Source organism: Podarcis gaigeae, assembly GCF_964106915.1.
Source record: "Podarcis gaigeae genome assembly, chromosome: 4".
Taxonomy (NCBI): Eukaryota; Metazoa; Chordata; class Lepidosauria; order Squamata; family Lacertidae; genus Podarcis; species Podarcis gaigeae.
The window spans coordinates 33,703,556-33,729,008 of record NC_139677.1 but is presented as its reverse complement, the minus strand read 5'-3'; the positions used below and the strand labels follow the sequence as shown (position 1 = coordinate 33,729,008).

Below are 25,453 nucleotides of genomic sequence, written 5' to 3'. Positions count from 1 at the left end.
AATGGTCATTCCTTCTCCTCGAGGAACCTGAGCAAAAGTTGCTGCACGTAAAATAATGACTCTGAGAAAGAACATTACGGCAAGGGAGAGAGCAACCTGGCCCATTTATCAGCCAATGGAGGAGAAGCTGCAGAGATCTTGCTTTGCCTCTCCCTTCTAAAAAGAACACTTATAAGAGCGTTGTAATTAAGAAGAAATCCCTGAGTTTGCTTTTTCTTTCTTTCATCCTCCCTCCTAATCCTTTTTTCCTTTTGTGCCATTTCTGTTAGGCTGTAACCCTGATGGCAAAGATGCTAATCCTGAAGACAGGGACAATCTCACTGATTGCTGTAAACCAGGGGTAGGGATAGGATCTGCTTAGCAGGGTGGCTCTTGCAATTTCCCAGTCCCCGTGCACCACTTCAAAAAGTGGGCAGGGCCACCCCCACCTGCCCTCTTTCCAGAACCCCTAGTGGCACCAGGTTGTGGGTGTTTTCCACAGGGTGTATCTAGGTGAAAAAGGTTAGGTCACAATCCACAGCCAAGGTTCAAAGCAGAAAGTGATACCCCAGGTCCAAGGTCAGGGCCCACAGTAGTAAGAGGTAAGTCAGGTCAAGACACAATTCAGGGTCAGGGAAATTCAGTATGAAGATCAAGGTGGCTGCCGAAGCTGATGAACAGGTATTGATCCAGCAACTCTTCAGCAGAGACTGGTAAATTTATACAAGATCTTTTTTGAGCCCCACCATCTGCACAGCTGCCAGTCATCTGGGCTAACAAGGCTCAGGTCTACTCATGAAAAGCAGCCCGCCTCACAAGCAGTCCGCTACTGAGGAGAGCCTGGCTCTCAGACAGGCACTGCGGTATTTAAAAGTAAAAAGGTAAAGAACCCCTGGATGGTTAAGTTCAGTCAAAGGCGACTATGGGGTTGCGGCGCTCATCTTGCTTTCAGGCCGAGGGAGCTGGCATTTGTCCACAGACAGCTTTCTGGGTCATGTGGCCAGCATGACTAAACTGCTTCTGGAGCAATGGGACACCATGACGGAAGCCAGAGCACACAGAAACGCCATTTACCTTCCTGCCACAACAGTATCTATTTATATACTCACACTGGTATGCTTTCGAACTGCTAGGTTGGCAGGAGCTGGGACAAAGCAATGGGAGCTCACCCCGTCATGCAGATTCGAACTGCTGACCTTGTGATTGGCAAGCCCAAGAGGCTCAGTGGTTTAGACCACAGCACCACCTGCATCCCTTACTGCAGTGTTTAAGTCATTGCCCTGTCATATAACTACATGAGCTGGCGCTCTTTAGGTACTCTCATCTCTGCCTCACAGTTCTGGTCTTGCTGAGGAGAGGGTAGGGGATCCCCACAGTCATAGAGCCTGGACTCCAGGTCCTCTTCCAAAGAGAACTACTACTACAGCAGCAGCAGCAGCAGCAGCATGATACTGCCTATCAATCATCTGGCTTGCAGAAGTCTTGCTTTGGTTTGAGTAAGGATCACTTGCACTAAGGAACTCCATGGTGCATCTCAGCAGGGCTTGCTAAAACCACCGAGCCATGCTTGCAAGCAAGCCCCTGCAGAGTGAGATCTTTTGCATCTCCAGCTTGAATTCAAACTGGTAACTCAAAGGAAGAATCTGCGCTCCCAATTATTATTTGCATCAAAAGGTTGTGCTTTTAAAATGCTGCACCTTTTCCCATTGCTGTGCAGTGAGTGCTTGCTGTTAATCTTCTTTTTAGTCACAGCACGTGGGGGAAAGTGGCCATGGTTTGTCCAAAACGGCTTGGCAAGCCGAATTCGGCCCATGGACTTGAGCACCACCACCCCAGTAAGTGTTCTGCAAGTCTTTTTGGCTGAAGAGCAGAGTTAAAATCATTTAATTTATTTCATTCTCACTATGACTCACTTCTTATGAAATTTCCTTAAACAATTTAACAATAAAAATATGCATAGATGAAAGGACTAGGTTAATACATATTAATGAGGGGTTAAACAAACAGGCTGATGTCAGCTCCATGACAGCAGTCCACACAAGCAGAGAGGTGTCGTGGGCACCCTTGACCTTGATACGCAGTACAAAAGCCAACCTAATCCACTCTGGGGTAGGTGGGTGTGTACCCTTTCAGAGGTTGACCCCTTTCTACCTTAGCACCAAAAAGTATATGTATGATCATACAGCAGTTTAAAGAAAACTTTTCCCTTTTCTTTCTCATATTCTGTGCTCACAACATACTCATTCTCTCTAGCAGATAAGTGCAGAAGTTTGCAATTTTCCTCGTAGTGAGGAACGCTCTTCTCCTAACTTGGCAAAGCTAAAACCTCGCAGAAATGTAACTCTACTACCAGTGGGCTATCTACCGCACTACTTTCCCTTATGAAACCACCCTGCAAAGGCTAAAGTAGTTTGAGGGTGTTACAGGACTAATCATCTAGATGAGCATTCATTTTGGATATCAACAACAAAAGTTTTAAGGCTGTATTTAATACATTTTTGGCAATTATTAAATACTTGTAAACTAAAAAAAAAAAGTGCAAACATAAGAACAGTCTGTATTCCATTAATCATAAAGTAAATAAGCTAGATGAAGCTGAAAAGCAGTTAATTCAAAGTATTCTTAAAAGAACAGAAATTCACGTCGATCACTGGAGCAAATAATTACACCAAATATACTGTTATAACCCCCAATGTAACACTTTCTGTGGAGGGAATGAAAGCTGCTTAGCACTGAATGCTAGCTATTTTTCACTAAACATATCCTACAACCAGAATGAAGGTTGTTTTCTGCACTATGGATGCAACAAGCAAAAGTGACGGACCACCTGATGGAACTAAATACAACAGAACAATGTTTGCACAGCTCCGTGTTATTTGCCTGCGTAAACAAGAAATCCATTAACACATTACAAAGTTATCCTACAAGTTAAATCAATAGCAGCACTTTCTCTCCAACTGCCTACCTGCATAAGTATTTTGTTTTGTCAGATTCAGTAAAACATGAAGGGCTACAAGCGTTTAGAGACAAATCCCTCACCTTGCCAATCAACTGAGGAGGAATAAAAGCAAAAGGCTAGTACTTTCAAGTTCACAGGAAAGGGTTCCAAAGTACCGTAATGTTGAGTCCATTCAAGTTAAGAGGCACAGCTAAGAGGCACAGCCTTTTCAGAAAGTCAGACGTCATGCTATGCTACTGTGCTGTCTCAAGTGTATGCACAATATTGCCTTGGGCCCTGCAAATGATCCCGGTTTCTGCCTCTGAATGATTTCACAGTCAAAGGAGAAAGCACCACTATGAGTTGCTAGGAAACAGGGAGGGAGTTCCTGACCTGAATTCTTAGAGCAGAGGATGTTGCCCAGGAAGCTTATACAGTCTTCCCAGTTCCTTGGAAATAAAGGATATATAAACCCTTGCACATATCCTGAAAAATAACGTGGGAACATCAAAACGAAATTACAAACTTAATAACAGGCTTTGTGCAAAGAAAAAACAGCAGGTATCATGCAGGGATTTGGTTTGTCAATTTGAAAAAGAACTAAATTAGGGGAAAATTCCACTAGGATTAAATGTTTGCACTTATTTTTTTAACAGTTTTATTGTTTTCCTGTGCCTTTTCCCTAAATCTGTTATCAGCAACTGCTTTTGATGGAAGGCTAATCTGTGAAAAAGGCCACAACTCCCACTACCCAAAGTTACCTGTTAGTACCCAGTGACGTCGCAACAGGGAGGCATGGGGGACGGCACGCCTCGGGTTCCATGCCTGTGGGGGTGACAAGAAGTCACCCCACGGGGGCTCATGGCAGCGCAAGCAGCCATCACGCTACCGCAGCCGCCTTTGGAAGATTCTCTGTTCGTGGTTATAGCCACGAGCAGAGGATCCCGACGCCGGCAGCAAACCACTAAGTACAGCACATGTTTGGCGTCGCACGCATGCACTGTACGTAGTGACAACGCCCATGCACTGTATAGCAGTTTGTTGCCACCACCTGGATCCTCTGCTCACGGCTGCAGCCATGAATGGAGGCTCCTCCGTTTGCAGCTGTAGTGGCGCCGGAGGGATCCCGGCACCATCCATACGGCGCTGGTGGCAAACCGCTATACAGCGCATGTGCAACGTCGCTACGTACGGCGCATGCATCGCACATGCACCCTACGTCATGATGCCCGCCCCAGGTGTCACGATGCCTTCCTTCGCCCCTTTTGGTACCCAAATAATTTCAGAAATGTCTCTCCCTCTCTGCCCTTCTCTTGTTTATGTATTGGCAATGGGGGGCAGATTTTACACAGGGATTTGTACCTGCTGACCCCCATCCCAAACACATTGTCTCATATATAGCAAACCATTAACTACAGTTTACTGTAATGTCTGAAATTTGCCAAACACACCAGCCACCTGCTTTTAGGGAAATAAATCATGATCAGAAAGTCAAGAACCTTGGGTTATCATTTTGGTGTGCTTGGAGCAAAACAAACCACGATCCCTGGTTTGGATGTAGTATCAGAGTGCACTTATTAACTTTGAACTTGCTCAATTAACTTTTAATTGAACAGATTTAAAAATAAGAGCATTGCAACTAGACCGTCAAACTCACTTGCTTAGAAACAAGTGTATCTCCTGGAATCTATGGAATTCAAGTGAAGAAAGAACACAAGAAATTCCTTGAAATGATACAGAGACTATACAGTCCATCATTATAGTGCTTCACACACACACACACACACTGCTAAAACGACTTCTTTTTTTCATCAATTCTGATGTTTTTGCTTGCACATGAGAATGTCTTGACACAACATTATACAGTGGTACCTCGGGTTACATACGCTTCAGGTTACAGACTCTGCTAACTCAGAAATAGTACCTCGGGTTAAGAACTTTTCTTCAGGATGAGACCAGAAAATGTGCTCCAGTGGCGTGGCGACAGCAGGAGGCCCCATTAGCTAAAGCAGTGCTTCAGGTTAAGAAGAGTTTCAGGTTAAGAATGGACCTCCGGAACGAATTAAGTACTTAACCCGAGGTACCACTGTAATCCTAGTTCTTTCTACGGCCTCAGAAGTTCATATAGCTGAGCAGAAAACCTTAGCACTGGAGTCCAATGTGAATTACATTCTTTCAACAAGTGCTAAAGTAATATATTACATAGCACATGTCAGCCCTGAATCCTCAACCGAAGAAAAGTATCATTAAAACTTGGAGCTCCAAAGTGTGAACAAGTAAAATGTAAGGCAAGTGACAAAGTGACATTGAACCAAAACAGACACTTTTACGGGGGGGGGGCACCCTTTTATTGGCACAGTGAATTGGAAAGATACTTCTACAGTAATTAAGATATGACATTACTCACTCACATATCACTAATAAATTATTGAGAAATCTCCTTGGAGTTTGGATCCAGCCATGTGGAGCATTGATTCCCAAGCGATGAAATGTAACCAAGCAACACCGCCATTTTCGCTCTAGCCCATTGTTATTCAGACTTGGAAATAAAGAATAGCCTCTCAATTGCCACAAGAATAGCACTGAAAAGGTGCCAAAGACAAGCTGCCTGATTAAAAGATTTCATCATTCTAGTGCTATAATAGGGAAGATCTTAAACGGAAATTTAATAGAATATACTTCTCACTAAAATGAGAAAAGGGTTCCTCATAAAAGCAGATAGTCATGTGTGTTTTTTTACAGACAGAGTAACTGTAATTTATCCAATGCAAATAGTGCAACGTATTGAATTATTCATGGAGACAGTGAGACAGAAATAGGGTTTCTTGATAACTCAATTACTAAGTGTTATGGAGAAAATAATTATACCCATCCTTTCTCACATACTTTCCACAAAAACATAAATTTAGAAGCCGCACCTGGGACAGTTTGTTATGATTTATATCCCAGGTTTTTAAGCTAAAAGGTACAAAAGTGACTTACAAGAATTAAAAAAAAGACACAATATAAAATAATCATACACAAAAAGCCATAATGAAAGCAGAGATCAAAAATAATATGGTATTGGAAGAAACCCTAGTATAGAGTTCAAATCAGTCTCGTGGATGCAAATAAATCTGCAGCAATACAATTATTTTTCCAATATTTTTCCACTACTACACCCACTTTTCTATGACATGGCCCTGAAAAATGTCTAAACTATCCTCTGAATTCCATACCAATAGTTCATAAGCAAAATTATATAATATTGTAATGCATTTGCACTGAGACAAAAAGATAAAAACAAACGAGCCTTGGTCTAATTCTCATCCGTGTGGCTGTTTTTTTTACATGATAGATTTCTTCAGGTCTCCTATATTTGCACCCAAAATCTCTGTTCAGATATAGGCATAGCTGTCAAGTGTCCCTTATTTGAAGGGACAGTCCCTTATTCCAGCGCCATGTCCCGCTGCTGTCCCTTATTGATGGATGTCCCTTAAATGATGTCCCTTAAATTTCAAAGGAAGCAGCTCCTCTCCCTCCCTCCCTGCCGGCCAGGGAGGAGGGAGGCTTCAACTGTGTTGCTTGGCTGTTTTGCTCTCCCAATAAGAAGTCTAAGAATGACTGGGGGGTGGAGCTTGCATGTCTTGTGTGTGGCTAGTTAATGCAAGCTGAGGGGGGTTTTGAATGCTGGACGCCATTTTGTTGCATGTGCTGCTGCAAACTTTGCAGTGCAAAGCCAGGCCAGGGAGCCATCTTAAGTTGAGGCTGCATAGGCCTTGTGGTGCATGTGATTCAGATTCTATTCAGTTGAACCTCTGGTTACAAAGTTGGTTGGACAGTGTTCTCAAAGCTACCCAGCATGAGTTTGACCAGACTGTAGGAGGACAGGAAGACTGGAGTGCCTGGAACAGGTGAGGCTACAGGTCCCTTATTTTGGCTGCTGGTCCCTTATTTCCAAGGCTGCTAGCCCCTTATTTTCAAATCTGTAAGTTGACAGCTATGGATATAGGGCTCAATTAGACTAGATCCTTGCATACTTAAGTGTAGCAGGCAAACTTTCTCTAATCATGAGCTATACAAGAGAAACAATTTTGCATGTGAAAACTGGCCCACACTCCACCAATCAGCAGATAGCATTCATGGCTTAAAGGGCTATGCTTATGACCTGAAGCCTTGTGCTTCTATGATAATTCTGAAGGCACTTCAGGGGAAAGATTGGGGGGGCACTTAGTCATGGGTAGATTATATACATCATTTATTGAGGGATACAGCTGCTCACCTGGTCAGTATGCATTCCTGTGAATAAGCTCACTTCTTTCACTCCTGAGCCTGAAAGTCTTCAGAAGGGCAAAGCCCCCTCTTATGTGTGTCAGATTTTTATACTTAATTTGGGGTTCTCTCCCCACCCCGCCAAATGAAGTTTGTCACATTTTTCTTCCATTGTTTGAAACAGCTTGGGCTATTTATCACTGGCAGTGTTTGAAATAAATAGATCACCTTGGGCAAAACATTCATTTTGACTGTGGATATTCTTCCTAACAAAGACAGGTTCATTCTAGTCCATTTTCCAACACCTTTTTTGATTTCGTTCCAGATTTTAACATAGTTATCCCAGAAAATGTTTAAGGTCTTAGCTGTTATCCATATCCCCAAATATTTAATTGTTTTCCATTTTAATTCCCGTAATATTCTCAAGTCTTTCTTTTGCCTGTGAGTCTAGATTTTTAGCTATCATTTTTGTTTTTTTTCTTATTTATATAGAATGCTGCTAAGTTGCCAATTTTTGTTATAGTTTGTATTGTCCTTGGCAGAGCCGTCTTTACCATTGGGCTTAGTGGTGTGTTGCGCCAGGGCGACGGCCTCCCAGGGGTGTCCCAGCAAGTGAGAGAGCTGTGCAGCTTTGCCAGCGACTTCCCCTTTCCCTGCACACCTGCCAGCTGCGCCCCGTCAACCATATGGCTGGCGAGCACGCAGCTTCCCTCCCAAGCCTCTGTGGGGATTGCTCTCCCGCAGTGGCATGGGGGAAAGTTGTGCCCCACCCCATGGCTGGCACCCCCCCATCCGTAATAATTTGGGGGTGCTGGGTGGATATTTGCACCCCGGCGCTGCATCTGCTAAAGATGGCCCTGGTCCTTGGGACATTGGATTTTCCAACGTCAACTCAATAGGCTACCCCTGAACACAAGTATGTTACCTATTTCCCCGTGATGTTGAGGCATCTAAGCTGATTTATTATGAAAGAATTCCAGTTTATCTGGATTGTGGTCACAACACAAGCAACATCTCTGTCATGCCATAAATAGTTTGTGTCATCACAGCAATTTCTCACATTAATCTGCCCATCTGTTCTGCTGTGACTAATTGTTCCTTGTCTCTCACTCCTCTGCATATCACTTTGTAAGGGCACAGCATTAGAAACACCTTAAAACACTTTAAATAAATAAAGAATATTTATTTATTCAAACTTACTCTCCCCTGAAAAAAGGAGGACAATTCATTTATAAACACTTAAAACAGCTTCACAAATTTTCAAGCTTAGTAAGCTGATCATGTAGGTTTACAGTGCATTGTTATATTAGTTTATTTGAAGTGGCAAAAAAGCATAGAGCTATCAGGGTGATTATTTGAACCTTTTTATCTCCTACTTACAATGAAACAGAAGGAAATCTCATTGGAAGTGTTTGCAATCCAAAGGCAAGTAAGTGGTAAGTAAGCTATTAACTTATGTATGTCTTGTTCCTCCACACAAGGAGAAAAGAAGGTTATGTGATTTTTAATTTTTTTTAGGTCGTTCTGAAATGTCTCCAGTTAAGGGTAACACATAAGCTTTAAACTAAGGACATGCATGGAATGACTTTGCCCCTTAAGTAAATGAGTCCCTTGAGCGAACCCAGTTCTGCAGTATTCAATGGGCAATTCTGTGAGACCTAACTGAGATATCAATCTTGCTTCTATACTGAACCTGTAAGCCAAAAACTACATCATGAGAGTGCTACAGATTTGTATGATCAGTCATCTCTATAGAAAGGTTGTGGACTCCTCTTCACTGGAGGTTTTTAAGCAGAGCTGGATGGCCATCTGTCATGGATGTTTCAGCTGAGATTCCTGCATTGCAGAGGGTTGGACTAGATGACCCTTGGGGTCCCTTCCAACTCTACAATTATATGAAAAGTTGGCCGTATAACCTGTCTTAGTCAAAGGTAGGTTACATGCACTCTGCTCCAACTGCCAGTTACCTTGCTAAAGGGAGGCACACTGGGGCCTCTGTCACTTGCAGAGACCAAGAGCCACTGGGAGCCTGCACTCATTACTGCATACCAGGAAGCGCATCATGGCAAATGGGAGCTTAGCCTGGCCCCTTCCATCAGCCACTGAAGGTGAACCTCCCCCCTCCATCATTCTTTTCCTATTGCAGGTTACAGATAGCCTTATCTTTTAGTATCTGTACAGAACACAGAAAACATTAGGTGCTTTAATGTGTATAACAAATAATAGCAAATGTTCCCTATGACACAGCACGCTAAGTTCCCCTGCCCCACCGTGAAGCAGCCTCTCCTTGGTTTTGACACTACGTAATTTTGAACTCCAGTATGGCAAGAGGCAGCTAGGCAAAGTCTCAACTTGTCTGGACAGTCACTTTCCCTTTAGAGAAGTTTGCTGTGAGGTGACATTTTAGGAGAACTGGAGCACATCTGAGCTGTTTTATTTTATTATTGCTAATGTGTGAACGGGAGCAGATCTAGATTTTTAAAAAAGATAAAAAAACTGCTGAAAGTACAGTAAGTTATCAAGGAATGTTTCGTATTTGCAGTGTCACTTAACTACTATTCAAATTGCCATTCCACCCCACACCACACCCCTGCTGCACTGGACTTAGGAGTACCTGAAGGAGCATCTCCATCCCCATCGTTCAGTCCAGACACTGAGGTCCAGCTCAAATGGCCTTCTGGTGGTTCCCTTGCTGTGAAAAGTGAAGTTACAGGGAACCAGGCAGAGGGCCTTCTCAGCAGTGGTGCCCTACCTGTGGAACACCCTCCCATCAGATGTCAAGGAGATAAAGAACTACACAACTTTTAGAAGACACCTGAAGGTAGCCCTGTATCGGAAAAAATTCAATATCTGATGTTTTCTTATGTTTCTATATGTGCTGGAAGCCACCCAGAGTGGCTGGGGCAACCCAGCCAGATGGGCAGGGTATAAATAAAAAAATAATAATAATTATCTGATAGCTTGAAAAATCAACTGACATTAAGTCATCCAGCCTAACATTACTGCTCTGAAACATGAATTATTTGAAGTGTTTAGCTGTGCAATTTTCAAACTAGGATAATAATAGATCAAACACTAGGGACTGAATCAGCTGGGTTTACTTACTCTCATACCCTGGCCCTCACTAAAAGGAAAATAATACTCAGTGCATAAGCCATTTTCTAAGGAAAGCTAGCTATCGTGTCCCTGATACATCCTCAGCATGCCCAAAGGACTGGCAACCTTTCTGAAATTAAGAAGCTGTAAAGCACCAAGGATTGCTTAAGGCATTTTCATTTTGTAGTCTTAGACAGGCATGTCCAGTTCTAAATTAACCTCCACTCCCCAGTATGTATTCCGGAATACTGTTATTTTTAAAATAAGGCTGAGGGTACCAGCATGACAGTTTACTACCAGTGGTTTCACTGAGATGATGAACAATTATACAGGTGCCTTGTAATTAAGTGCCTTTGGTTAATTGTTCGGTACTGAATACCTAAGAGCCATTTACATCATTTTAAAGTCAAGTACTGTACTGTACAAAAAGTACTTAAATTTAAATGGCAAAATAAATGTACAGTGCTTGTAATTAATGACATATACACATTTAAATAGATGGGTTTCCCCGCAGTAAACGCAAAAGTGGAGGCCCGATCCCTTTCCAACAGCTGTTTCCACAACTGCTAAAGAGAAAACCTAGCCGCTGGGGCATGCACAGCAATGGAGAACGCATTTCTATTATGCTATCTAAAAGGGTTATTTTGGTTATTTAGTTTTTAAAAAGTAATGTGTGGTTTGGCCTTTAAGCTGGCTGTATGCACCGGAGTGCAAAAATGCCATGTTGGGGACTTCTAACATAATGTCCCATTTCTAAAAGTTCAGGATAGTGCATTTCTCAGATGAGCACAAAACATGCCAGAAGAAAGCACAGAGTAGTCAATCCCCAGTCATTCCCTCCCCGATTCAAAGAACCACCTCAGCATGATTATGCTATTCAAGAAATATCTAATAATTGGAGGTTCATCATTCTCTTGATCAGTCCTGTATTCCAAAGTGCTAAGTGAATCCGTCTCTGAATCATTTTGCAGCATCAAGACAATTCAGGTACAGAATGTCCCCCTTTACCACAAGAAGTCTGCCTAGCACCTACAGATAGTATTTTTTTTTTAATAGAATCACAGAACTGTAGAGTTGGAAGAGACCCCAAGGGTCATCTAGTCCAACCCCCAGAACTAAGGAAAGCCTCTTATATCGTTTTAATGTTGCAATTAATTTAGTACTAAAAGGATTTGCCATATTTTTCGCCCCATAGGATGCACCGCCCTATAGGATGTACCTAGTTTTTTTGGTGGGGAATAAAGAAAAAAAATATATTTCCCCCCCCCCCCAGGCACGGGGCTGGCAGGGGGGAAGCCCGAGCTTTCCCCGACCCCAGAACAGCCTGCTATCCACAAGCCTAGGGAGCCGCGCCGGTCTCCCCAGGCTTGCAGACAGCTGTGCGAAGCCCGGGGGCGCTCTTCAGCGCGCCCGAGGCTTCGGGATGCAGGCAGCTCTGTGCAACCCTCCGGAGCCCGGCGCGGCTTAGTGCCGGGCTCCGGAGGGTCGCGCAGAGGTGCGTGGAGCCCGGGGCAGGCAGCTCTGTGCGACCTTCCCGAGGCCGGCACGGCTTGGCGCCGGGCTCCGGAGGGTTGTGCAGAACTTCCTGAAGCCTGGAGAGCAAGAGCCTCTCGCTCTCCAGGCTTCAGCGAAAGCCTGCATTCGCCCCATAGGACGCACCCACATTTCCCCTTCATTTTTGGAGGGGAAAAAGTGCGTCCTATAGGGCGAAAAATACGGTAATCTCTGTCAGCTGGATGTATGTTTTAGCCTTATGAAATTACTTACGCCTTTATGTCAGTGGATATGTTCAGAGCTGCAATTGTGTTACCTCTGTGTGTGTTTGTATTGAAAAATGTTGTTAAGCTATTATATTTGCTCATTGAATATTGTTATCAAGAAACTAGCAAATATATATAAACATACAAAGAAGCCCAGGTGTAAACAATCAGTATAAACCAAAAGGGAAAAATTAGAAATTACAGTAAGGAGATAAGCTACTTGACCTGAAGAGCCTCTGAGAAAGATCAATTCATTTGAAAAATATTTCTCTTTACAAGGAAAACAACAACTGATTATTTTTATTATTATTATTATTATTATTTATACCCTGCCCATGTGGCTGGGTTTCCCCAGCCACTCTGGGCGGCTTTTAACAGAATATTAAAATACAATAGTCTATTAAACATTAAAAGCTTCACCAAACAGGGCTGCCTTCAGATCTCTTCTAAAAGCCTTGTAGTTGTTTTTCTCTTTGACATCTGGTAGGAGGGCGTTCCATAGGGCGGGTGCCACTACCGAGAAGGCCCTCTGCCTGGTTCCCTGTAACTTGGCTTCTTGCAGCGAGGGAACCGCCAGAAGGCCCTTGGCACTGGACCTCAGTGTCCGGGCAGAACGATGGGGGTGGAGACATTCCTTCAGGTATACTGGACCGAGGCCGTTTAGGGCTTTAAAGGTCAGCACCAGCACTTTGAATTGTGCTGATAGTTTGTGTTTAAAACAAGACACTGTAAAAAACTAATCTGCCAGCAAAACAAGGAAGCAACATTCCTGTTTCTGTGCCAGATCAGGATAAAAGTACTTTTCCTCCCATGATAAGCCTACCATGCCGTCTTTTCTTCAATGATTACACAGCTAGAAGGCAAACAAATATAAGAATGTCCTGTTTTTTCTCCTAATCTTTGCCCTGTGAAAACTGCTGATTGAGAGTTCTACTTGAGAATTTGCATAAATGCAAAACAAGTTGGAGATTTCAGGTGGTTATAAGTGGAAGCAATCTGCAACCCAATGAGTTGTGAGATAAATATTTGGAGTTGGAGTCCAACAACAGCTGGAGGTCACAGATTCCCCACTCCTGATTTAATGAATGCTTGAATACAGTGCAAATTTGATAATCCACAACATCATGGGCATAGCTAGGGGGGCGGGGGCAGCTGACCACCCCCAATCAAGTAAGTAAATAAAAATACTTAATACTGACCAATTAACACAGATAACTCGGTTCTGCTCCTCACAAAGCCTGCCCCCTCTAAAAAAAAATAATCCTGGCTCTGCTCATGCATAACATACCAAATACAGCTGTCCAGTTATATATTAAATGTACCAAATGAACTCTAAGGTCCACTTCTTATATGAATTTGGCATGCATGGGCAATGACCGATTTACAATGACCAACTGACGTGTGACCGCGCACATCGTGGCAACCCAGACATGGCCGGGAAAGGGGATGGACGATGACTCAAAACTCAACTCCTGCACAAGTCAGGAGTTGACTGTATTCACTGAGTATCCCATGGCACACATATTTAGCCACACATATGCTATGTAAATAACACAGTGCAATACACAAATGAATTGACCCCATTTTATTCTGCGGAGAAATCAGATCTACATAAGCATTTCTTTGCACATACAGATAGGTTAACCTGCATGGAAACTAGAGCAATTGAAATCTTAAGCTTTGTCGGTATCTTGGGTGCTTTATACTATCAGCTTAAAATGTTTTGATGTTTTGTTCTGGTACAAGAGTTTAGGGAACAAGAGTTCAGGGAATGAAATACTGTGATGAAAAATGTAAACTGAAATGATAAGAGAATGTTGACTTGTTTAAAGAACATCAGCATCCACCTACACTAAAACCTCATACATCGAAAGGGAAAAGGAAAAGGCTTCCAAAATACTCAGTGAGAGATTTACATAAACGGAACTTCTATTAAGAGTTGCAAACTTTAAAACACATAAACAGAATGGTCCCCAGGCCCTACTGAGTTCAGTGAGGCCTACTCCCAGATTAAGCGGGGCAAGGATTGCAGCCATAAATCCCATTGATTTCATAAAGTTGTTACTAAATAGCTGCTATGCAGTGATGCTGATCATGAATCTGTGGTATACAAATTTAATTTGGACATTAAGATTGAAATAATGAAGATTCTCCTGCATACATACTTAATATATATATACTGTATATATATATTCTCTATAAATAAAATGTAGTTTAATAAAGATTGTTGCACAACCTTCTAACACTTTACGAAGATGTATATCTGTAATTCTCAGTATAGTACCTCAATGAACCTTACTTCCAAAATGGGTACGGAACTGGGTTACTAGTCCTGTGTCATAATAATTCCAAGCAGGTTTAACAGTTAAAAATGGTCAATGAAGTCATAGCTTTTGACCAAACAGCAAATGACTTCTAGTTAAAAACTTCATTCTTATAAATACATGGAGAAGTTTTTCATGATAGCATACATATAGCGGGACTTGCTTAGGGTCAAGGTCTAAAGGTTTTTCAACTTTCTCGTGCTACATGCAAAAGTGGATCAGCTCCATCAATAAGGATGAGGGTGGCACCTCCTCTTCTATTTGGGATTAATCCGTAATAACAGTTACACTCAGAATGTGTATTTACTATCACTTAGGCTGAAATCCTATACACATTTACCTCAAAGTAATCCCTATTGAATTCAGCAGGACTTACTCTGAGCAGACAGGAATAGGATTGTAACTTTTATGCAGATTAGTTACCACTGACTAAATCAACATGGATAAGAAGTAATAAAACGTAGAGTTAAAACACCCTTCCACGCATGTTTCTTCACAGCCTTCTACTAATAATCCCTGGTTGTTATTATTATATGAAAATGAAAACCATTTAGCTAGCCCAGAGAGATACGATCTTCCACGACTGGTGTTTGTTTCCATCTACACAACGAAAAGGGGAAAAAGGAAACTCTGACCTGCCTGTCTTTTGCTGGAAATGAAAAGGAGAATCGCCCCTTCCAACTGTATAGGGAAACCTTTAAATGTGTAATATAGCATATTATTATGTTTTGATATATGTTGGAAGCTACCCAGAGTGGTTGGGGCAACCCAGTCAGATGGGCAAGGTACATATAATAAAATTTATTATTATTATATTATTATTATTAAATCACTCAGACAGTGAACAAAGAAGGTAGTTCCAGGATAACAAACCCAGGCGAAGGGATCTCAAGCATACAAACGAAAAACCCGTTTCAATTTCTGGCAAGAGGATGAGGAAGCATCCTATAGTGCTCTCACAGGGCTGTTATCCCAGAGGCCATTCACAGCTAATAGCGCGGGTTGCAGGAAAGCAAGTCCCAGCACTTACCTCAAAGTTAAGTCCTGACTGACTGAACTAAACGCGGAGAGGACTGGGCCGCGCGGAACAGGAAGCCGAGGAGGTTTAAAAACTCCTGGCCTGCTCGCCTATGGCGGCGCTGAAAGGTGAACCGCGCGCCAGGCAAGGCAGGTGCGCTGCTTGCAACTCCGCGGAAACTCGCCCTTAGCAACTAACTCCCTGAACTGCAACGCTACCCGGCCCTCCAGCCACCCACCTTGCTGCTTCACGCGCACGCCAGCAACGCGGGGTCTCTCCAGTCAGCGGGCGAACCGGCTGCAACTGGAGGCGGGAAGGAAGCCTCCCAGGCACCTTGAGGAGGCGGAGTGTGTTGCCCCGGGCGGCGCTGCCAGCGAGGCGAGCCAGGCGCTCGAGGAGCGGCTCATTGGCTCTGGCTAGAGCCGGGAAGGGAGCGAGCGTGCCCGAGGCTCGCTTTAAGCAGCCCCGCCTGCCCTGGGACCGACCCTGCAAGGCAACGCAACCTGGCCTCGCCGCTCCTCCTCCCTGCGTTGCCGCCCATGGCAGGAAAAGCCCCAAGAAAGCGGATAAAGCGCAGGGAAAGCTGGGACTGGGCTCTAGCTGTCCGCCGCGCCTCTCGTTTGGCGGGAGAGTGTAGTCGGTCACTTGGCTCCACGGTCTACTCGGAAGCAAGTCCCGTTAAGTTTGCTCCCATGTCCTCGGGTGGCAACCTCCGTTTGTCAGGTTCTTCGGCAGCGTTTCAGTTCAGAGGAATTCCCACCTCCGCCACCTAATACAGTGGTTTTTGGAATATGAACCCAGTCAGCGAACAGGTGCTTTACCTGAGCTGCGTGTGGGTAGTTTTCAGGTCAAAAGAAAAACATGGGAGGTTTATCTTCCCTTAACCCGAGTAGCATAACTTTTATTCCCTAAACCCGAGTAGGAGGTTGTGATGACCACCAATATGTTGCGATGTTCTTGGTTGTATAGTTCTGCTGACTTAAACATGAATAAAATCGATTTGAAAAGAAATGGGAAGACGACGACTTGCCACCTCAGAAGTTAACATGTTCTGGCATAAGAAATGGTTCTTGCCCATCAACTTGCTACTTTGCAGTCACGCTTTTCGCTGCAAGAGCAAGCGATGGTTACTCTGTCTTTTGGAAGAAGAAGAAAATACTTCTTAAACGGCAGAGGTCCGTCCTTCTACTCCCGAGTATTTCTAACTCAGCCAGCCAGGATTTTGAGCTGGGACTTTCTGCACGCAAAGTATGGGCTCTGTCGCTGAGCTGCAGAGAGCAGTGTCTAAGGAAGATTAAAGTTGAGTGTGGAATCGTAGAACAGTTCTGAAAGAAGGAAAATTCCATTTCCGTATGAAGTAAGAGCTTTATTTACCTGGTGACGACGCTGATCAAAGCAGCCGGATGTGGGAATTCTGTTTCAGGCAAAGGAAAACAAGCTGAAAGTTCCACACAAACAAAAGTCTTGGAAAAGTGTTAAGAGAAGTCCTGTTTAACTGCCAAACATCCAAAAATGAAAATTCTTTGATATTCAGTGTTAGTCATACTCAGGGTATATCAATTATAATAAATGGATTTAAGTTCTTTACTAATTTCAGCAGGTCTACTCCTGCAGATGGCAGGTAGATGCCCTCACATTTTATCTTAACTACTGTAGTGGGTTTGCCTAATGTTAGGATATGAGTGACTGAATATATTTAATTTGGACTATTGCTGTCAGGTTTGGGATATATAGTGAATTATAAAACATATTTGGTTATCACCCCAAATTGTAGTTGTTAAAATACCATCATATTTCTCTCATATATAATTCTACTGACAATATAGAATTATTCTTCTAACAATATAGCTATGTCTAGTGAACACATTTGGCAACAAACGTGGGGCTTTATAGGTTCATCAAATCAGTTTATGAAATTAAACACTTAATTTGCATAGACACATCATCTATGAAAATAAAAAATGGAAAAATATTTTATTTGAGCAAGTCTTGCAGAATAAAGTGTATACTGAGGTGGTCACATTCAGAATGAGAGGGGAGATTTTCATTATCTGTGTGCCCTACATCTTACCTCCCAGAAGACACATTCCTCTTAAGATGGTAGTGGTGGTATTTGTTGTTGTTAAAATCATCATCAACACCACTTGCTCTTCACCAGGTCCCAGGGCAGGTTATGAACAATATAACATTTAGAAATTATTAAAAACAAAACCAATTACAGTCACAGGAATAGCATGGATTCTGAAAACACACATCTCAAATAAAACAAATGTGTTTGTTTTATAGCCGTGGTTCCCAACGTGGGCAACACACCCCATAGGCGGGGGCAATTTGATTTTTAAGGGGGTCAATTAGAGAATGAGTTATTAACAGTGAATAGGCTTTTAGGCTTCCTCTGTGTGGAGTTCACTTTTTGAATACAAATTATATGTCACGGGGGTGGCATCAGGATTTTAAAGATGCTTAGGTGGGGCATGGCCAAAAAAAGGTTGGGAACCACTGTTTTATAGTGAGTGGACTAATTTAAAATATGATTCCCCTATTTGCAGTTTGAAAAAGAAAATGACAGTTCCCTTCTGAATATTATGCACTGTGTTGTTGCTTGTTGCCTCCATTCCTTTCCAGACCCCCAATTCTCCTGAAGAACACTAGTTCCAAGGCACTGAAGAGGATGTAGAATGGTGGCCAGATTTCTAACACAATTCTGCACAGCTCAGGTTAATTTCTGAATTTGGGGAGCGGGGGAGGTTAGAGAACAATGTGCAATGACTGATACACTCACTGTTTTCTTAGCTGCACCATGTAGGAAAGAACAAACTTTCCTATACCATGTTAACCACACCCACGCAATTACATAAAGGAGACAATAGTTTGTTTACCTTTGTTTCACCTTTATATTCCCAACTAAGTAATCAGTTTTGAAAAGCTTTTAGTTATCAAGTGATGTGGTCTAATAGTAGCATTTGTAAGGCTCAGTTGATTCAGTGGGTGTACTAATCATTGTTTCAGACTAGTACAATAATTACGTTCGTCAGTAAGACTGCATATAATACAACTGTAGAAATTGCACTCTGTGAACTCAACAAGAAACCTTTCCCCCACCAATTAAAACAACACTGGGGAGTTGTGTACAATTTATTTATTTGTTTTAAAAGAAACCACGGAATTGTAAACCTGCAGAAAAAGAACCATGGTCTGATTTACACGTAATACTGAATTAACCATGAGTTATCCCATAGAATTGTGCAGCCTCTCCAGCCTCGTTTTGTCCAAAGTTGGGTAAGTGGTTTGTTTAAACTTGTCTGTGAGAACAAATCAGAATCTGAAAATATATTGAGAGAGGAGTAGCACTTAAGTCCAAGGCTTACTGCAGCTTGTTCATATGGTAAGAAACCATGGTGTCCTGTTATGTGTGAACCAGACCAGTATTACATTGAATTTATTACCGGTATTTCATAGGAAGACTCTGAAGACAATGTAATTGTCATCATGCCATACTGATCAGCAAACTTTTCCACCTGTTTTTTTGGGGGGAACTAGTTGCACTTAAATGCCAATGTAATGATTACACTAAATAAAAACAGAGTTATACACAAATCGAGTTTTCTTGTATGCACACACATGCTATCTCTGATTCACTTCTTTCTGTGCCAAAGAAGTATTGGGAGAAGTTAGTTTGGGGGGAGGGGATTATAGCAATTAACACCTTAGTCATACATATACTAGCAAGTTGCTCATATTGACCTTTGTATATTCTGCCTTGTAAATATTGTCTCTTAGAAAAAGGTTTTTCCCCCATATTTAGTGTCAAACCTGGCACCTTTATGCTGATAAAAAAGTGGTGAGAGAGGTTTTGATAACAGAGAATCTTACCTTAGGTTTGATTCACGCATTCATTTGCACAGGTATATACAATAAAGTCTGTTACAAACAGTGTCCGAATTTTATGAATTTATCTTATAGAATAAATGTCATTCTTATAACATTCAGAGAATAAAGCAATGGCAAGTAATATAATGCTCAGAATAACAGAAGTGGAGGAAACCATTGGTTCAGCACTGATTTGAATACAACTACACATCTTTCCTTTTTGGATGTTGAGAAGACTGATAAATGAAAACATCATCAATAAGAAGCAAAGAATGATGAATTCTCAGTTCACTGGTTCTTCACCCAAAGGATTACAAGAAGAGTGAGAATTGTTACCTCTCTAGAAAGGAGTTATTTGATATCTTTTTTGGTTCTTCCTTTTCCTTCCCCCTTTAGAGTGACAACAATTTTAGAACAAGGATTCAGTTTCACATATTACAAAGTAAGATTAGTTGCAGAGAAGCAGGAAACCTATAGGGTCTAGAAAGGTAATATTTTAGTAGTCAGGAGGAATCTAAAAAGCACTATGATAAAGCAGTTTTGTTGCTTAAGTGGTACTACAAAGATAGGTTTTTGAATTGAGGGGTCAAACTGGAATCTTCGGGCATGCCCTTACAATTCTATAAACACCAGCTTTAATTTTTCTTTGTTATGTGCTTGCAAGGAACATTTTACAATTAAAATTAAAATTTGACTTTCCCCTGAGTCATAACTGGTAGGAAGAATGAAATGTATTGAATAATAAAGCTGCTCGGGAGGTTTTTCAGAGTTAATATATTTCTATAGAAAGTTTATAAATCCATCTTGTTACACATACTTGCATATGTAGCTTTAAAATGATGGGGTGGGGGAGGTTTCAATACATTTTTAGGATTTAAAGTTCTGTAAAGCTTTTGGAGATGGAAACAATACTGAAAAGGGCTTAATCATTTTATGTCCATCATCTCAAAAAACAAACAAGCACTTAGATGAAACATAATTAGAAATTGGCTTAGCACACAAAAGAAAGGACTACTGAAAACTATCTTTTTCAGCTCCACTGAATAAGGAATTCTGTTTCATTATAATAAAACAAGTGGCTTCTAATAAGAAAAAAATTGGAAAAAATCTTATTAAATGAATGTTTTATAGAGTGTTAAATAACATTTACAATGTCTGTACTTTAAATAATGTAATTTTCATAGCTGAGTATGTGTTATTGTCAGTATGTATTTTTGTAAACTACAAATTAAAACAAGTGTTAATGGGGTTTTTATTATTTACAAATGACATATTTAATGGCCATTACAAATACACTTTCTTAGACACTGTGACATTATTCAGAATTCAAACTCAGTTACAGCCTGATGAAGACCTGCTGTCTCCCCAAAATACTTAATGCTTACAATGGGTTATATAGCTGCAGAGCCAGCACATTGCTGTTAATAGATATATATGAAATAGGAGCTGACACTGTTATTTCGATAAGTAGACTGTTGTTTGTTTAACTTTAAAAACAAATTGCTTTTTGATACTTTGGATTGAATCCTAAGTTACTTTTCTCTTCACACAAGGGATGGGTGTGATTTCCATAAACTCCCCCTCCATCTGCAGCCCTGCCATATTATATCTGACCCGTTTCCTAAGGGTCCCGCAATCTCCAGAGCCAGATTTTCTCTAAGGAGGTTGTAGAGCTCTGTTCAGTGAATGTGAATGCTGTTCACAGAATGGAAGTTAGGATCCAAGCCACTAATTAATATAACATCAGATTTGTATTCAAAATTAAACCACATATATTAAATATAATTCATCTTAAAAATGTCTTTCCTCCTGAAGTGAAAGTGTGTCGTAACTTAGAAGGCATACAATCAAGCTACAACAGATAAAAGAAAGGATAAACTGTTTTCTGTTTTCATCTTTACAGCGATAGGTTCGTTAATAATGTTTCTTTGACAGCACGCAGCTGAAGTCATCTTCACATTTCTTTTCAGTTTCATGTACTAAGAGTGGATATTGGTTGCATAAAACAGCATATTAAAACATATATTCCAGTGGCTAAAATAAAATATTTGCGTGTGCACACTCCTACTTTTAAGAAGTATTCTGAACCTTATCCACCATCAACTGGATTAAAACAATCATTTTAGTAAACCCTGAGTTCAATTTGGCATTTGCATTTCTATAATAGATATCAGACTTTTTTTCATTATCTTCTTCAGTTAGAAGTTCTTCAAAATAGAATCCCTATAAAAGATGGAAAATTGTGGTGTTTAACATTATCTGGTACGTAATGGCAGTTGCGCCTCAAATCAAGCAATATGTGTAAGTTATTTTCTCTGGTTTCAATTATAAGGCCCTTAATAAACTATTTTTAAAAAACAATCATGCTAAAAATCACCATGCATTCATAACTCAATTCACTTACAAAACTTAGCCTCTTTCATTGCTCACTTCTTCATTTGTTTAACCTATCTCACAATAACTTTTCGTCTATTGTAGTTCTCAGCCTGGTCCTTCACTTATCATCAAAATAAGCTCTGACAAAACAATCCCCACAAACCCAAATGTATATTTAACAATATTTATATACTGTTTAATTTACCAACCTTTAAACTGTTTACATAAAATGATTCAAAATATTCAACAGAAAATATGAAACATTCGAGTGGACACATATAGGATAAGATAATCCTTCAAGTAAACTGTTGCTCCAGCCACTTTTCTGTGTTCCTGACTCACTTTCAGTATCAGGATCAACAGAAAAGTGTCTGGGATAGTTAATGAAGTGTGGGGAACCCTATGGGAGAATGCTGAGTGCCTCACTCCCATTAAATTTACTGATGTATTAAGGCCCTCCCCCATCTCCTGCTTTATATATAATATGAATGGAGTTAACTTAATGCTACTGTATATATTTCTGGTTTCATACAAATTCTAAAATGGCCATTTTCCCCCTGCAGTTCTTTGTAACTCCTCCTGTCTCTTTTCCATACTAAGGACGTTGCAACACCATGCTTTTAACTTTAGTATGGTATGTTAAAGAGAACCAACTCCACTCAGCTGGTTAAGATAACCCCTTACCCTGGCCTATAGTATGTGCACAGACAATTTTTCTGCTAAAGGTTAGGTACAGAGTAGGAACAGTGAGGCATCTTGTTAAATCTTCTATAAGAGCACAGTGCTACTTTTAGTTACACATCTAATGTGTAATTCGATGTGTAACATACACATCTAATGTGAAAATACATTAACAGGAATTTTGTGCACAAACATGATATAGAAGCTTTGGCACAGACAGCCAATCTCAACTGCTCAAAAGGCTACCATGGCAACTGGCTATTATACACTGATCCCTACTAACTTGAGCATGAAGTTTACATAGTCAATTCTACACAGGCTGTGCAGTTTACATGGGCTCGTTTTTCCCTGTAGCCATCATATTGCCCCCCAAAAGAACAGTAGAGGTGATTAATTTTACAGAGTAAAATTAAATAAGTTGTGTAAGACAATGTGATTAAAGTAGAGGTGCCTTGGATTCATGTGCACCAAAATTACACCGGTGGGGAGACTTGTTAGTGAAAAATGAAGGATTGAAACCATGTGCACTTTAGATTGTATAAACACTTTTATTCATATGTATAATGCTGTATCCCCAAAGAAAGACATTTCAAACAGATTTTATCTTCTAGGGTATCTTCCGTACTAACGTCACACACATCTGCGAGTTCATCCATCTGCCTTCCTCTCTTGAGCTGACTAGTTGATATGAATGGGAAAGATACTGTCAAAAAACTGAGAAGGAGGGGAAGGGAGAAGACTTTTGGGGGAACCTCCAATGTTTCACATATTAGAGAACTCTGCAAATGCTTTTACCCCTTATGAACTGCCCAGGGAAAGAAAATGACCTTTTCCAGGTGTAACAAGGCATCAGTGCCTTTATGATATCAACAACCATTACACTACTCCTCATCTCAGGCCTATTGCATGCTTAACAACCAATACATCATGCACTAAGGAAAGGTGCAATGGTAGTCATGCTCATTCATCCTGGAAGTAAAGGTTCAAGAATGAATGTAGACATAGCAAGGGTGATCTACAGATCAGTAACAGTTACTGTCTGAAAACATCAGTGATGACAGTACAGAACTTGGGAAAAACAGAATACTTATCTCCCCACAGGAAAAGTTAGCATCTCCACCCTCGGGTGATCTGGAAGTCAAGAGTGAGGAACTATAACTCATTCCCATTTTACTTCTAAACACTTCTTTGAAACATCTATAATGAACAAGAGCATGGTTTCTGGGGTGTGTGTGGCCTTTGTTCATGTGAATACAACCATTATCTTATGAGTGAGGAGAAAAGACTTTATACTGATGCCCAAACAAATTTGTTCCTGAACTCTACAACTGTGCAGGACATATCAACAGAATAAAAAGCGCATTATTTCAGAGCTAAGATCTCATATCACTACTAAGTAAAGTAATGTTCTCACCATTCTGAAGATCTGTCCAGAGACTTGTCAGAAGACCGGTGCCGAGAACGTTCAGGTGATGATGTCCTTATTTTAGAAGTTAATTGGTATGGAGCTCCCAGACTCTGGCGGCGAAGCTCTTGGACAGCACGCTCTCTAAAACAAAAGGGTAATTTATCTTAAGATGGGGTAAACACAACAAGCTAAAATGTGAAGATTCTCACCAAGACTGTTCTTCAGACAGACTATAACGCTGAAAGATGGAGACAGATCGTTCCACAAAACCAGGAGGAAGGCCAGCACAGGCTTTGGGTGTAAAAGTACAGATGGTGACCATTTTGTACTGGGGTTCCGTTCCCAGCTTCTGTGTGCATCGACGGAGCACGCATAAGTGCCCCTGCCCCTGTTATAACCTCTTCCGGGTCCAAAAGGACCCGTGCTCTGGCAACTGCACATCAATTGGACGCACCTAAAATGGTTGCCACCTGTGTAGAAAAATAGAAAACTACTTTATATCAGGTAAAATTATTTTGTCCATCTAGCTTAGTACTGTCAACTCTGGCAGTGGCTCTCTGCATTCTCTAGGACCTTCTACATTCAAACACATGCTCTACCACTGAGTTGTGGTCTGTCCTCAAATATCACCTCATCTTCTCTAATTGTCCATTTGGGTAACCATTCACCACACTGGCAAACTGAAGCTCTGTTCAAGTGGGCCTACATGCAGGTCTAGGCATGTTAACTCAAGAAGTGAATGGGAAGGATTTAGCACTGGCTGGCAATGCAGACAAGCTGCCATCCTATCACTCCTCAATCTGATGATGTAGAGAGCTTCATCTGCTGCAAAATTAGGAAGGAAATGTTAGTTGGCCAAACTTCAGGATTTTTTTGTCCACTTTGCATCTAGCACATTTCCTGCATGCAAGGCGATTTAAAGTCAGTGGACATTTTAAAATGCAAAATGATACATATGTTTGCTGCAAGCTTATTCTGGAACACAGTGCAGTAGGCCATTAAAGGGACCGTAGGTAAGGTTAAAGGACCCCTAACAGTTAAGTCCAGTAGTGAACGACTCTGGGGTTGCGGCGCTCATCTCGCTTTACTGGCTGAGGGAGCCGACGTTTGTCCGCAGACAGTTTTTCCGGGTCATGTGGCCAGCATGACTAAGCTGCTTCTGGCGAAACCAAAGCAAGGCACGGAAACACTGTTTACCTTCCCACCAGAACAGTACCTATTTATCTACTTGCACTTTGACGTGCTTTCGAACTGCTAGGTTGGCAGGAGCTGGGACCGAGCAACGGGAGCTCACCCTGTCGCAGGGATTCGAACCGCCGACCTTCTGATTGGCAAGCCCTAGGCTCCCTAATAAATATGCTTTCAATTACAGCTTTAGTTCCAGTGAATATAAGATTACTGCTAAGATGCTTTTAGAAAATATGCACATGGCTCTTTTTAAATTAGCATGATTGCATGTGATCTTATTTGGAAAAATAACAGACTAAACATGTGATCGTACACTTGCCTTTCAAAGCGTTCTGTACCCAGCTGCCTTTTGGTGATATCTAACTCAGACTCCAATTGAGTTATTGTATTTTTGAGCTGTGAAAAATCTCGACTCTGGGTAGCACTATAACAGACAAAAGTATCATTTGAACTGAATGGATGCAATTATTCAAATACTGTAAAATAAACAATGGGTTGAATTCAGACTTAAACAAGTATAAAGTAGACCCACAGAGTAATCATAACCAAGTCTCACTGATTTCA

General features: G+C 41.4%; 2 protein-coding genes across 20 annotated transcripts in view; both read right to left on the bottom strand.

The window, feature by feature from the left end:
* CRACDL (CRACD like) overlaps positions 1–16,013 on the bottom strand; it is a 56,355-nt gene extending 40,342 nt beyond the window's left edge. The window contains exon 1 of one of the 5 annotated variants that reach the window (XR_014563491.1): positions 15,605–15,924. The gene's annotated coding sequence lies outside the window, so the exon portion shown is untranslated. Of the gene's footprint in view, positions 1–3,018; positions 3,246–15,378 lie in introns of those variants that run through there. The other 4 variants (XM_083735484.1, XM_083735483.1, XM_083735480.1 and 1 more) reach the window with 4 other exon arrangements.
* A 2,480-nt stretch (positions 16,014–18,493) lies between these two features.
* The window catches only part of TSGA10 (testis specific 10), a 41,579-nt gene continuing 34,619 nt past the window's right edge, over positions 18,494–25,453 (bottom strand). For 6 of the 15 annotated variants that reach the window (XM_083735488.1, XM_083735486.1, XM_083735487.1 and 3 more), the window contains 3 exons: positions 25,205–25,313; positions 23,708–23,838; positions 22,822–22,971 (listed from right to left, as the gene is read on the bottom strand). In XM_083735488.1, coding sequence (XP_083591614.1) covers positions 22,842–22,971; positions 23,708–23,838; positions 25,205–25,313 — 370 coding nt within the window. In that variant the 3' untranslated portion in view covers positions 22,822–22,841. Of the gene's footprint in view, positions 21,460–22,821; positions 22,972–23,006; positions 23,425–23,707; positions 23,843–25,204; positions 25,314–25,453 lie in introns of those variants that run through there. The other 9 variants (XM_083735492.1, XM_083735491.1, XM_083735496.1 and 6 more) reach the window with 4 other exon arrangements.